This window comes from Ischnura elegans, chromosome 8, assembly GCF_921293095.1.
Source record: "Ischnura elegans chromosome 8, ioIscEleg1.1, whole genome shotgun sequence".
In the NCBI taxonomy this organism is placed as follows: domain Eukaryota; kingdom Metazoa; phylum Arthropoda; class Insecta; order Odonata; family Coenagrionidae; genus Ischnura; species Ischnura elegans.
Window position 1 is genome coordinate 104,613,021 of NC_060253.1, and position 15,812 is coordinate 104,628,832.

Genomic DNA, 15,812 nt, shown 5'->3' on the forward strand with positions numbered 1-15,812 from the left:
CCAAATTTATGAAGAAAAACTGTTGTCATCTATCTAAAAAGTATTATTGGAAATATTATACTTCAAATTAGGTATATATATATAGTTCGCTGAGTTTATTCACCTTCTTGACGGGATAAAAATATGTGCTGTACTGAAAGGGCTGCATATATTTTGATATCATTGAGAAAAGCGTGGAAGAGGCATTTCTATCAAAATGAAATTTAACACTATTTGTCCAATAAATGCACGCTCACAGTTTAAGCTATCTGCCAACAGTTTTCTCTCCGCTGCTAGAGACCTTCTCACAGCAATGACGGCGAGGGGGCGAGAAGCCGAGGGGTACAAGTGGTTTTTGTTCTACTCAGAGTGAAGTACAGAAATTAGGTAAAGAAAACAAACGAGATCAACCAGATATTAAGTAGTGCGTTAGATTTTTGCACCCGGTGTCAGCAAAGAACAGAGAGTCACTCGTATCCCTTGCCCACAAATCTTTTGTGTATTTATTTTTTATATTCTGCACTTAACTCTGTTTAGAAAAAAATCATTTGCCGCTTTTACCTCTTGGCTTCTCAACCACTCAATATTTACGCACCTCAATGTTTCACAACGTGACGAATCTCGATCTCCATCTGCCGAAACGGAACAATCGGTAGATATTTTAAACTGTGACGTGGGTGTATCCGAAATAAGATCGCCAGACATTATGGACCAAGAAATTATCAACCAATACCATAACCACTAACAATTTTGTATGAGCAATCGAGCCCATTTCTTGTGGTTGTCTCACCTGGAGGTCCTGCTTGGCTGCTTCAGCGCCTGCCCTCGTGCTGAAGGTGACAAAGCCCACGGGCTGCTCGAGCCAGACGTCCAGATGGCAGCAGCAGCGGCAGCGGAGGCGCGGGAAGAGAAAAACAAATGCAAGAGGCGATGAGAGGTGCGTTCCAATTGGGCAGTTCACAGGGGAGTGGGGGGGTCTGTTTCTCTAAGTGATAGGGCCGCCCTAATGCGATGCGAGACAAGGTACACCACCACCACCCCTGCAATGAGGGGCGCTAGACAGTCCTCGCGGGAGGTCTAGAGGCAACTACCTCTTCGGAATGCGCGAAGATCGAGAAGTAATCTCAGAAATTGACCTCGCCTCTACCTTTGAGCAAAATGTATTTATATATTCTTTAAATTTGACTGCCAAATATATTTGCAAGAAATTTTTTTGACAACAATGCAAATATATTTCCTAAGAACACCGCCAACACTCTTTGCTTTAATACCGACAACAGCGCATTAAAGACCTTTAGAACGGAGGAATATAACGAATAACAACGTTGGAAGATCACGAACACCCATGCCATAGATATGTGCAACCCATGCGGGATTCAAACCCGTGAAATTCGGTTTGGCAGGCGAAGGCTTAACTCCAAAGCCACCGAGGCCGGCAAAGTTTGAAAGCTACAGACTAGAATCTACAAACGACTTGTTTTGAGTTTATTTTTTCAACTAACGGCGTGGGACCTCAAAAGAGTGTACATACCTCCTCCGCCTCCCATCGGTCTTTTTTGGTGACTAATTATTCGCCAGAAACTTAAATTATTACCTTGTTATTAAATTATTAAAGTGTTATTAAATTTTCATGGTATATAGAGTGGACACTGGTAACGATTTTCAGGTACATAAAATTTAAAAATTGACAAAAAATATAAATTCAAACTCAAGGCCTTCTCAATATCACCGCATTAATGAACAACGTATCGCAATGACTGCAGAAAAGGATCCTTACTACATAAGTTAATACCGCAAACTAAAACTACCTGAGCGCCAGCGTGAAGTTACGAAAGGGGATACTATGGCTATGCACTGTGACGCTTTCTGACGAGGTAACAACCTTCATATGTCTTATTAATGTGTAAGGTGTGTTCATGAGAGAAATTGTGTTCGGAGTTATTCTTGTAACTTTAAGACAGAAAGTTATGCCATATTGGTTATTCCTCTCAAAACTTCAGTTTTCCCGAATCAGGAGTACACAATATCTCGGGATAGTGTCCATTCAAATGACCAAGTCACGGTTGGCTAGTAAAATATAATCTAAATTAAAGATTTCCTCGCCTTATATAAAACATGCGGCATGGCCCGCATCGCAACCATTCCTATTGCCTCGCACAGCAATGTGGGACCCTTCCACTCAGACAGACAGAATGAGACAAAAAAAATGGGAGCACCGCTTAGGGGCTCATGAGAGGAAGATGAATTCTTTACACTCTCTCAAATATCACTGAAAAGGCTAGAAGATTTTTTTGTTTATAGAAAAGGACATAAAAAACAACATGATTACTATTCCATCCTTTCAAAGAAGATCTCATAATAATGCCTGTTTATTTCCTTTATCATGCGTTCCCATTTGGCCACTCAAAATTTTTATCTGTATTTTTACCGAACTTTAAAATTGCGGCCTTTTCACAGTTTGATTCACAAGAGACTGAATCAATGGCAAGAAAAATACTCAAGACACGATCTCGATTGGAACAAATAAAGGCAGTTTTCAACCCAAGTATGCAAAGATAACACAATACCAGATATAAAAGTTTCTAACTGTTTCAAGTGCATTCTACAGATGTAGTGCCCAGCATTCTACTACTCCGAAGTGACGGTGACAGACAGAGAAATAACATTTATGAACAGGGGTACCATGAGCGTTGAAAGTGTGATGGCTAGAATGTAGAACACGTAAGGAGGTGACGGGAGAAAAACTTAGAGATAATTAAGATGGACCCGCTCATTCCAACGGCATGCTCGCTCGCAAAAAACGTGAGCCCACTAATGTACGTATTTACATTCATGAATGCAGCCTTCAGCAGCGACAGAATCCGATAAAAAAAGGAGCAAAAACATATATATCCCAGGTCAGATACACGTGTCGGAGAATCTACGCTGAGGACCGTCGGAGATAAAGGTTGGGGGGTGGATTGGAGGATTGATTGATGGCGGACTGACACGGATGTGAGTAGATATTGCATTTCAGTGTGTGTGCAGTTGCGAAAACAGAGAGAGCGTGAAAAAATATTTTCGAAAGTGCGCTAACAGGCAAGAGATAGATAGATAGAGGCTAAAACAGACGAAGGCCGGCTGGCGTGAGTGCAGTGGGGGAGGGGAGGGGAGATTTTGGAATGCAGAATGGGGATATGCGGAGACGCACGGCGAGGAAAGACGCGAAAGTACTGGCGATGTAAGCGCCTCTAGTGGCCAATTTCACCCTCGAGTACATGTAGGCTAAGATAAAAGCGGATTCAACGGATACCGTAAAAATTGACATCATAAGCCAGTATTGCGTTATAAGAATGTTGACGCACCTGTGGGATTACGTGACACCCGAAAAATTCGGATTATGACTTTCAATAAAAAAAAAAAAATTGCGCGGTGCCCGGAAGAAATTTCGATTCAGAGTTTTGTTTCGTTTAGTTGCTATTGGAAAATTTAGCATTTTTCATGCAAAAATAAAATTTTACTGTCATAAATTTCCTACATCTTTAAGAATAAATTTAGTTGTTAGTTGATATTTTGAAAAATAAAATCAACATATAAAAAGATGTTTGATTAAACCATTTGATGATATTTTTCCCTGTCTTCGAGAAAAAACTTTCATTGCAACCGCCTGCAACTTACTGAAGACGATATTGCTAGCCAATTGACCTTTGCCCTTCCTAAGCTTGGAGATCATAAAATTCTCCAAAAACTGAAAATTTTTATAGATATTTAGGACTGCTAATCAAAGGTCTTTTAAATAAGCCAACAAAAAATATAGCAGCACGTAAACCGTTTCCTGTCGGATTTAGCAAAGTCTTTGTAACACAAAAAACACATGGGCCTCTATTGTCATCAGCGTAAACTTGATTGTGGTGAAACATTTATCTTTCCTAGAAAAATAAATTTTTAATGATAGGTTTGATGAGTGTTCGTCTACTAACTCACCGACAATCTAAAGTTTCCTAAAAAAATCTTACTGTACAAGAATGAAACTCATAGTCCTGACTGAGCATAATTGTTCACGTAATGGTCGGTACATTCACAATAAAACAAGCAACCAGAACTAATTTCTCCTCTATTGCCAATGTCAGTTTGAAAACATGAGCCAACATGGGCTGTACATAGTTTTCAACCTGTTTTATGGGATTTTGGGCGATTTTCTCAGCGAAAATCTAACGAATCACAACTAATTCACCGCTTCTGGACACGGATGTATGAATTCAGCCGTTTGAGCGGTGCCTTGCGTTCATTGACCAATTCGTGTAAAGGTGAGAAGGAAAAATGTCAATTAAATATTCAGAAAATTCATAATAAATTAACCATGGAAAAGTATGTAAGATTTCCTCTAAAGCGTTAAGGGGTCTCGCGGTCTCAAAATAAAAGTTCGTATTGGAGTGACTAAAATAGTTGATCGCGAAGCGAAATAATCGAGTTTTATTGCGGTACTTAAAGCACTGCTTACTAAGAACTTTTACCTCCACCCATGGAAATTACCGTCTTCACTGCAGCTGCAGGGAGCACCACTATTACAAACGCGCACGCCGGATTTAAGGGTCAACTGAAAACTACTCAAATGCAGTACTACGCTAAAAGAACGAATTTTCGAAAGTTTGACAAAATTCGCTGGTTTCTAAAGATAATAAGAGCACTTGCGCACGTTACTTCCACACAATGAATGAAGATCGCGGCCAAATTTTATTTTCACAATACTTAAACTCAGTAGATACTCCAAAAACATATATAATATAATATATACTATACTAATAGTATACTAACCATCGCCAATTTTCTTTATTTGTGTAACGTTTTGGGACCTCTGAGACGAAGTGCGTGACTCCCAAGATTCTGGGTCTACTAGTAAGCTATTTCATTTGGAATATCTCACTTCGGCAGGACAAGTAAATAGATAAGGTCATCACTTACCTCTCAAGCTACTAGAATCTTGTTGGTTAAATGGCTGCGTCAATAAATTTTCACTATTTATGTATTGTATTTGCCATCATATTGATACTAATGTTATGAAAGAATACTTTCAAAAACGCGATGCTGGAAAAATCGAATGAATCTCACTGATTTTCTTATATTTCTCTTCCATAGCCTCAAATGGTTATTTCCAAACTTACAACCCCACGAAATTTGACTACTTTCTCGTGTTATTTTTAAAAGTATCATGTAGTTCCAAGGCAACTGCGCTACCTGACGTCAATCCGACGTTTAAGTGTGACGTTTCTGATTGTTCTTAATGAGACACAATTGTTAACTTCCCACTTAATTCAACCCTGACCGACCCGAGTTTCCGCAGCTCAGAGACTTTCTCTCGGTCTCTTCTCCAGAAAATGGCACCAAGCCAGATGAGCCCGGGTCGCTTAGCTATATATTAAGTGTTAAGTTTAAGATAAGTTTAAAAAAAATGAAGATTAACAACTACAACAAAGTATCGTCTGAAATTCCTCATGTTCCTGGTTGGGCGAGCTTGCTATGAAACCGTTGTGATGTAGGGGCGAACTTCTTTCGTTGGAGACGCATCCGAATTCCGAATTACCTGAGGTTTGGCCCCCTTTTGGACCGCACCGTGCGCCGGAAACAAGGTTTGGAGGATGAGGAATATGGGGAGGGGAGGCCTGAGATAGGGGGTCACACAAAGTGAGTGGGGGGGGGGGGAAGAGAAGGGGTACGTGTATTGGTGATGCCTTCAACAGTTAATCGCGCGCTTATACGGAATGAATAAATGTCGGGCGTCATGTCAAATTTACATACATGGGAGGTGGCGGCGTGCTGCGGCCACATGGCGAAACTATGACTCACCGAGGCTGTCTTGCCGTTCTTGCTGGTCACTTTGAGCAGAGAGCCCTCGTAGCCCTGTGGATGGAAACAGAAGCAGAACAGAGCAAAAGGGGCAAAGGTAATTGATAATGCGGGAAAGGAGAGACAAAGGGAATCATAGTAATCATGTCCCAAATCCCGTTTCAATCAAAGTAATCACGTGACACCCAGATGCTCTACAATGGGATGGTAACAATCCCTGAGGACCATCATCACAAAAACCCCATCTTATCCGAAGAGAATTTACCCTTCGACAATTAGTATTTCAATTCCACTGAGTCACATAAAGAGTACTGATAGTTTTGTTGAAATAAAGAGGATACCCCGACCAAAATAAAAAGTTAAGACAGTTACTCTGAGTCAAGGTGCAACAATCACATAAATAAGAACAGAGTTATCTTTCACAGCCTCTTTCCCAATTACTACAAGTGTTAAGTGTAGAGTATAATGCATTAGTTTAAATTGATTTTTGTGACTCATATTAAATAAATTGTCAATAGTCCTCATCGAAATTCATTGTGCAACTGTAAAATTTAATGAGAAATTACTTTTTCGCTTAGGAAACGTAAACAAGAGCATTTTCAATCTGAATTATGATTACTATTAAAATAATGGAAAATGAAAGAATGAACTTTGTTAGGTTCACTAAAAATTTGAAGAAGCAGACCCGGGTTTTTATAACGTTGTCGGTCGTTCAGCTAAGTCGCATAAGTGAACCTAACGATGTCGATTCTTTCAATTTTCTTAATGGAACGTTTTAACACAGTTAAGCCTGATATCATGAGTAATGTCATTAAAATTATTCCATCCATTAATGTGTCTATCAGAAAATTAATATTATCACAAATATTGAAATAACTTTCAAATTTTGCATTTCATAGCAGTTGGAAGGTCATGCAATGACGTATGAGTTACAAAGTGACATTCAGTTGGCTGCAAATAATGCGTGGGTGAATTGCTGGCAGTGATACATCCCCCTGTGAGAGGGGTGGACTTTCCTCGTCTGAAAGTGTCCTCTTCTTGGCTGGCCTCTTACCTCATACGCTCTGAAGAGGAGGTAAAGTTCTCGCGGCTTGGCGTCCATTGGGAGGCCGCTGACGAACAGCGTGCGAACCTTCAAGAGCGAAAAAGAGAACATCATATTAATATGAGATTTTGATAGGAGCAATGGCGGACGACCTACTATTAATATTATAGTTATTATATTTATGCACTCGAAGTATAATTTTTGCAGCCAAGTAATATATAAATATAATAGTAGATTTGACGGAACATTCCGAGAAATAATGCATTTTAGTAGAACGGAATTATTACAAAACAGTTTTTAATTCTTTTTGAATTGTTTGCAGAAAACTTTTCTCTTCGTATAATCAACAGAGAAGTTCCTTATGTTACCTATCCATTATATTTTAGCATTCTTTATTTTGTTGATAATTAGTACCTCACTTGAAAAAAATCTGTTGAAATCTATGATAAACAATTACAAAATTACAATAAAAAAGACGGCAAATGTACACATGATTGGGTGGCAACAATAATCGGTGCGAACTGAAAATATTCACATAATGAAGGTAGAGAAAAAAGGAAACTACCAAGTTAAAAAAATAAAAGGTATAGAATAAACAAAGGTGGACATATAATGGCATTAGATATGAAAAACCGAGACAGTTTAAATTTTAAAACTCGTCACGAATAACATGATTTAACTTGGGAAAAGCATTTCCTTGCGTAATCCTTTTCAATCCCCTATCACGGAAGGATAATTTCATTACGCTTGAGATTTACCTCGGTTGCTCAATCAATTTGTCTTAATAAAAACGCTCGGTAAATTATAGAAGTCAATACATCGAACACATTTGTAAACCTACGATTTTGAAGCTGGATTGATACTGGTATAATAATGCAAGTTAATTAGGCAAGAGCTTGGGGAAGAATTCAATTTAGAGAATATTTTTCATAATCAATAGAAAAAGGTAAACTTTCGTTGGAACTAATGCGTTTTCGCAACCTTCTGGAGGAGAAATCAAGAAAATACGTACCGTATATATATTCATTTACCGTAAGTGAAATAAGAAAGGCCTTTACCTAGAATTTCATTTGTCAGTTGGAAAAAAATTGTGACCACGCATTCGTCCGTTGTAAGAGCTTAACAGTGGTTATAGAGCTTTGCTTTTGACCGGAGGGACCTGGGTTCAAATTTCAGATAAAGCGTTTGGACACACCCCCACGTAGTGCAAAGTGACCCACAGAAAGGAACTGGTTATCTACTCGAATGTGCGAAAATTCAAACACCCTGGACTAATTTAAAGTATACCGGGACTAGCCACGGTAATAACTTTTACGGGAGTCACCCGCACTGCACAATCGTGCGAAAGATCCACAGAGAAAAATATATTTATTTTTGGACGCTATCGGACTTTTAGGATTTGGAAAATTCCGGACAGTAGTCCGGTAGTGCCGAAAAATATTCACAGGGAAGAATGACGCCTGGGTAAAGGCTTAACTGGCTAAAGCACTCAACCGGAAATCGGGGGTTCCGGGTTCGAAACCCGGTCAAGGCGGATGATTTTTTTCTTTGTGGATCTTTCGTACGCCTTGGAATAAGTCCGAGATGAACTCTACCCTCACTTATCTAAGTCTCTATTACCTTCGGGCTGTTCCATTGAATAAATGATTTGCTCTCTCCAGATTGATCTGCCCCAGTAGCCTCAGAGCCGTAATTGTGATTTATGCGAAATGCCCTCCCCGCTCCAACAATGAGTTTCGGGGGTTTCATCTTCTCATGTACCACGTGCTCACCCACAGGTGGCAGCACCAGCTGCACACCACCGTGGCCGCGTCGCCTCCCCTCCATCTCCTCCCCACCCCCACCCTTCCTCTCGAACGCGAAGAATGACGGCATACGTGCTCACTTTATTTCGAAAACTAAGATACACTTCGTGAGTTTACAAAAGTGTCGCCGACGTGAGTCGTGCTCGTTTATTTTTCTTCCCTGGTGACGGGTGTCTAGGAGACGTCAACAACCACCACCCCACCCCCTTTTCGGTCCCAAGATGAGTGGGGGTGGGGATGATTGTTCTCCCCTATGCGACTCACCCCATGAAATCCGAGCACAGAACGCAACCACCGCAAGAAGTCAATAAAATGGATGGAGTTGGTTGGCTCATTCACGGTTGGCCAATCCAATTTTGAAAGCACGATGTAAGCAAACGACAGGCAGATGACTAACTGAATGGCTGAAGGGTCGTGGGTTCGACACCAGGCAATTATGTTGATGTTGATTATCAGAGCTGTAGTGATGCATTCTCGTAGCTAGGGGGAACTGGAAGGGGGGGGGGGGGCTTTGGGCGCTTCCGAATGCTTCCCCTTTTGACGACGACCCGCGATACATCTGCTGATGAGACCATTACCCCACGGGCATCTATCTATCCACCAACACTCCATTTTTATACTTTTCGATGTAGTTAAATTTCATAATACCTGACAATAACTAACGTTGAAGTTAATTTTCAGCATCATGAAAACAAAATATAGGAGGAATCTGCAATATTTCGGGAGGTGGAAGGGGAGATATTTTTAAGCATTTTTTGTCCATAAAAATAGGGTCGTAACTCCTTAGTTACTGAGCTATGGCAACGCAAACATATTGTTGGATGCACTTGGCAGTTACCATTTTCTTGGGTATCCAGTCTTTACGTCATTTATTCAATGCTCTGGATTTTTAAGGACATTAAATAATTAAGGTTGGACGATTATAATTTTCTCCGACAATTTCAACATGGGAGAATTGCGCAATAGTATTGTTATACTCGCTCAAAGCTCTCATTTAGTTTATTTCAAGGACAAAGATTAGTGATCTATCGTATGTGTTCATTTCTTGAAATATTAAGCTCTTGAAACCTTAAAACCCACGGCAAAGATTAAGTATCACATAAATTAAGAAAAAATAGAACTGAACATCATATGTGAGCAACAAAACAGGAATAATAAACTAAACAATTAGGTCTAATGTATAGCCATACATTAGACCTAATTGTTATACCGCCACGAAGGCCTATAGGAACTATTGTACAAAATCAACTTCTGTCAAGTGAAAAGAAATACCTTTAGCAATAGTGCCACTTTACTTAATTTATTATCTAAAAAAAGGAGTGCTCGAGAAATTCTTGTTCGATACGAAAGATATGGTAAAAGAGGATATTTAGCGGCTGAAATTGGCAAGTATTTTATTTAATAAAAATAAAGAGAACTCTTACGCTATTATGGGTTGAGTAAGGCCCTTTAATTCTAGATAATTTTTCTAAATTTAACTACGCGAATGTCCTTTTGAGCTTTAAAAGTTTCCCTTGAATAAATAATCTAAATAACTTCGAATGAATCAATGGAAAGGTATTATAAATCATTTGAAATTTATGCAAGGATCTTCTTGTCTTTTTTAGGTTAGGGCACTATATTAGATCATCGAAGTTTTTTCTTCATCATTCAAACCAGTTTATAACGGGCAATATGGCAGGCCAGAAGAAAATTGACTTCAGGAGCGATCGGAATTTTCCAAGAAATTCACTTCGTGTGATTGAATCGGTGTTTTATTAAAGCGGACGTCTACTTGGCCCTTAGTCTTATCTCTCTTAATTGCAGCCGGGATGCCGTTTGACATGCTCAATTCAAATAGATAACTGTATTATTTTCAAAGAATAATATTAGCCTAATTAAAGGCAATTATAGGCGTAAAGTTTTTTTCGGGAGACCACTCCCATGCTGTTTCTTTCAATATGGAATTATCTTCATGAAATTATTTATCGCTTGCCGTGAGCGTTATAGGAAGAAACAAATTGTCATTCCTGGAAATTATTTTCATCTTCGCAGTTTAATATTTCTGTGGAACACAATATTACATGCATGTTGATTGGAATTTGGATTTATGTTGAAAAGAGCATTTTTTTCAAATAGAGATTGAAATAAGCTCAGAAATTCTCACATCAAATCCTAGGATAAGAGTACAAAAAACTCACTTCGAGTTTTACAGATAACGCAATCTGACCTCTGGTGGAATTTAGAGTAAATAGCTTTCTTCTGGGGAAAGGATAGCTCAGGTCATTGAAGATGCTATTTTACAGTTCAAACGCTGTATCAAGAACTCCATGTAACATATTTATTAGGCCAATTGAAGAGGAAATATCATAATTAAAATTGAATTGAAAGCAAAAAAAATACTCTTACGATTCTTTTTCCAGTGATTAATCAATGGCCTAGACTGTGAAAAATAATTTTCCCACGTCCTACCGCGGTAATGTGCACTGATACGACCATGATCCTGTTCTAAGGATCGGATGGCTACAATTAGAAGCAACATAAAATGCTGTTTTGTATTATCTTCTGTTTTTGTTCACTCTAAAACCATTACCTTGTAGTGTACTTTTTCGTAAAGTATACTTGTTTTCTCTTCTTTGGTAGAGCTAGAGTTGATGTGATTTGCTGTTAGCTTCTATTATTGTAGTGAGGTTATATGACTGGGAACTCGACGAATTTTAGGCCCGTAAAACTCCTGCAAATGCGATAATGATCGGGTCTCACTTTGCCACACGGTCGCTTTTACTTTTATCAAACGAATTCTCAGAAAATCGAACTCCCACGATTTTTCTCGCTTAATAATAGGCACACTATCGACCTTGGGAAGTTGGAGGAAAAGCTGTCAATCGCGATCGAACGGGAAAAGTAGAGTTTTATTTCTTCTCTCGACAGCGAAAAAGAGCGCCCATTGGCCGTTTAATGTCACCGATAAGACGAGATTGGGGGTGGAGGGTGGGGAGGGGACATAATATTTTCGTGTTTCTCAGGAGAGCCACGCTATCTGGCGAAAGAACAGCGGCCCGTCACGTGAGCAGTCCACTTGCCCCGAGTGTGTATATATCTAGATCCCATCTGAGCCATTCCGGATTTAATAAACCTCGCCGGGGCCACGCGGGTTGCCATGGTTACCAAACAAAAGCCCTCCACAAATACTTAAATTATACCTCTTATACACCGCTCTCGGCCCTCATATACTGCCGAGTGAAAATATGCGATTAATAATGGGGAATATCACACAGTTGGGGATATTAAGTGGACTCCCCCGCCTCCACACCCTCTTCTGAATGCTGATAAGCCTATACACGGGCTTAGGTCATAAACGACCCCCTCTTATCGCAGTGGACGAAGGAGTCCAAAGGAATAGAATGACGAAAATTCAAAAATAAAAGTAGAAAGCGGGAGGTACGATAGTGGACGAAGATGCAGGTAATTCTATAATTTTAAGCTCGGAAGTTGTTATAGGAAAAAAAAGGCATTGAAAGCTTCAATTTTGATGGGAATTACTTGGAAACGAAGCCGTAACTCTCATGAACCACCATTGTTGCCATACCAATAGGAATAATCATTAAGATTCGGTCCGTAAAATTCGATCGATTCAATCATGATTGAAGTTTTGATATGTAATCATTGAATGAAATGAAATGAAAAATGCTGAATAATGTATTGAAAAAATGAATTTCTAAAGTCTATTTCATGCGACATTTCATCCAGGACAAGTCCAAAGATACCCGGGACTATGCTAATGTAGCTGACGACTGCTGACTGAATTAAAACCAGGAAATGCGATGGTGGTTGGCGTAACATGGTGAAACTCCTTCATGATGCACAAAGGTTAAGAAAACACTTAGCTGAGTGTTTTCTTAACCTTTGTGCATCATAAAACCAGCAAGGCTGACAGCAAAAACGAGTGTCTATAATACTCACAAGGCCGCTTACTCCGTTAATTGCTGATTCATCTATGCTGATACTTAGAGGGAGCAAATTACCGTAAGAAATCACTGTTGATTTCAGCACATGCAATGCGATTGTCACTTTATCTAATTTTGCCCTTCAGGGTATGTTTTTACTAGAGATGGTACACAGTAAAAAAAAATAAAAATTGCCAAGGCACATGGCATCAGAGGACAAGAAGGTTCCGTCTTATAATTCCATGGTGTATTCTCGTTTGACTGAGGCATTTCTGCATTATCAAATTCTTTTTGAGTGCCTTGTTTAATCAAAAACTGTTAAAGTGAACAATAAAATGTTTTAGCGACAACCCATCCACCCATAGTGTACACTGTACATAAAACCCCCACTCGTATACCATCCGCCGAATGAAACAACCTCCAGAAGTAAAGAAAAAAGTAGAGAATGGTGAGGAAGAGATGATAGAGGGAATAATGACCATAGATTCGCGATATTTTACACCAATTGACAGAGAGAATTCTCGAAATCTAATGCAGCGAAATTCAAAATTGTTTGGTATACACCGAAAAATCACGGCCTACATACTGATGAAGGTATGTGACGTCTAATACTCTAATTAAAAATGAGGTGTAGATTCTCACAATGCCATCGATGCTATGAGCAGTAAAAAACAAAATGCATTAGATGATCCGAGTGAGTGTTTAGTGTCACCGTACATAGCGGATATATATTGATTTCTGCCTTCTCCGATTTTACATAAATTGGTTTTGGACTAACTCTACCTAAAATGCTAATTCACAAATTTTAAAATATTTATAACACTATTTACGAATATGCACGGGCATGTAATCTCCACAAATATGCACTAGACCTGTTTGGTAACTTATAAAAATTCGGGAATGCGTTTTTTACGAAACCTCATAATAGGTATTCACCGAATTTTTTTCATCGAGAAACCCATATTTGAACACTATAAAATAATGCAATAGTCCTGAAAATTAAAAGCGATGCAAAGAGCACTGTTACCCCTGAGACCAAGGTCCGATGTCACTTCTCTCGTAATGCACAATCGCATAGATTTAAAACTTCCGAACTGAACGGGCGACAGCTGCCGAAACGGGTTTAACAAAGTGTGGAAGTTTTCCGATGCTTCAAAACATTTCGCATGAATTATTTTTGCCCATGAGACATTTTTAACGGTTAATGTTCATCTGCAGTGTGATGTATTTGCAGGGTGTTTTTCTTAGGCATGTCGTAAAGCCTTATGGACGAATGGCGCATATTCTCTTTCCTGGAAAATAGGCAATCACACAGAACACGTATGTAGACAGTAGGTTGCCTATGTCTAAGGCGAACGTACGCGTTGTCTAACTAAGTTTGTAATCTCACTGCCTTTTAACTTTATTTTCCGCTACTCCCATTCTTCCAATAATTACCTCGCTAACTTCATATTTAGTGTACATTTCTGTTATTTTCATCGCAACAGTTGGAATGAATTTCCTTCCAGCGAATCACAGCCTTGATACGTAAGTTGCACATTTCCAACTTCGGTCATCATTTCGATATCATTTGCCTCCTAGTTCTGACTAAAGTCCTCACGTTACTGCATGAAAAAACGAGAGAGTACTTTTCCGTAACACACGAAAAAGGTGTTGAAGTCACCAGGCTCTCAGCAGGTACTTATATCATCATATCTACGTCATCTCCATGCTGTACAGAGTTTCAACCATTTGAAAGTCCATAAAAAAGCTTCCTTGCTCTTTATTAAGATAAGAATAAGTATATACTTCATTACACAGTGTAACCGGCTATCTTATTATGTTTTCTGAATGAAATCGCCCTACAACGCTGCAGGAATACAACTTTGGTAGCATACAAACAAATTAATTCAATATTACAAAGATATTGATAAATTATTATTGAAAATACAGTTTTAATCGTGAAAGAATACAGGAATTAAAGGAAAGTTAAATAAACAACGAAGTCAGCAGTAACTCATATTATCTCAAGTACATAGAGCATTACTAATGCTTTTATATTGTTCCTGGACGTTTTGATTGCTCATGAGTGCAAATAAAAATACAGGAGTCTGAGAGAAATAAGATACACGCAATACGGAAAGTATTTTTCTAGACAGTTGTAAGTATCAACATTCGAGCGTGAATTTCAACATAGTTCAACATGACGAATCAGAATTCTGATTCTGATACTCTGAGACTTGTTAAAGCAAGTTTGGGAGCGATTAATTATTACAATGGTCTTCTCTATGCCATCGCTTTCACAATAACATCATTTCTAATTCACAGATAGCGCGCGAAAGAGGGCAGTCGATTACAGCGGAGCCCCGCTAATCCGAATAAGTGGGGACAGAGCCCTGTTCGGACTATCCGAAATAATCGCAAAAAAACCGGTATGAAACGGAAGAACGAATCGCAAGCGTACGGAGTGCCTAAGACCGCGTGTATAACTGGACAAGAGCGTAATCAAACAAACCCTTCTTCTTCGACGCACCGCATTCACGCTGACTATACATATTATGGGGCGCCTTGCACTTTGGGAAGTCGTCACCCCCCCTTCACTGTCATTTAATTAAAATACAGTTTTGAAAATGAAAGAATAAACGTTGTTAGGCTTCACTACTATATTTGAAATCGTCAGGTAACTATGTCATAAAAACCCAGGTCGTGTTTTTTCAAATACATTAGAGAACTAAACAAAGTTTATTCTTCCATTTTCCATAATAGAAAGGTTTCACACAGTTCAGTCTGAAATCATCAGTTATATTCATTATTAAATATTGTCCACAGTCTATAGTTCATATTGGGTGGTACATTTTTAATTTTGCGCATAAAGGAATTACTTCACCGTGTAAGGCCTAAATTTTAAAGAAAAGAACTGTGCTGTGAATAGCAAAAGGTTAATTTTGTTTGAAAATAAAATTCGTCTTTGAGCTGTTCGTATAAAGCGGATGTGTCGGATTAAACGTGTTCGGAATGGCGGGACCCCACTGTACTTCCTGACTAACGTAGCTGGATGCAGAGGGAGTGTGAGTCGACGGAATTAGAGGGACAGGCTCGACGGTTTGAGTGGAGGAGATGCGATATCAATGGGAAAGGGATGGTTCGGAAATAAGAGGAGGGGGTGTGGGGGGGGGAAGAGAAAGGGCTGGAGAGCACTCGTCCGAAACCCCCTCCCCCTCCCTCCCCCCTCCTCTCCCGCCGTCTCGGATCACA

General features: G+C 39.3%; 1 protein-coding gene across 1 annotated transcript in view; it reads right to left on the minus strand.

The window, feature by feature from the left end:
- LOC124163192 (protein couch potato-like) overlaps positions 1 to 15,812 on the minus strand; it is a 267,554-nt gene that overhangs the window by 28,246 nt on the left and 223,496 nt on the right. The window contains exons 2-4 of the mRNA XM_046539928.1: positions 6,857 to 6,934; positions 5,803 to 5,856; positions 770 to 832 (exon numbers count right to left, since the gene is read on the minus strand). Coding sequence (XP_046395884.1) covers positions 770 to 832; positions 5,803 to 5,856; positions 6,857 to 6,934 — 195 coding nt within the window. The remainder of the gene's footprint in view (positions 1 to 769; positions 833 to 5,802; positions 5,857 to 6,856; positions 6,935 to 15,812) is intronic.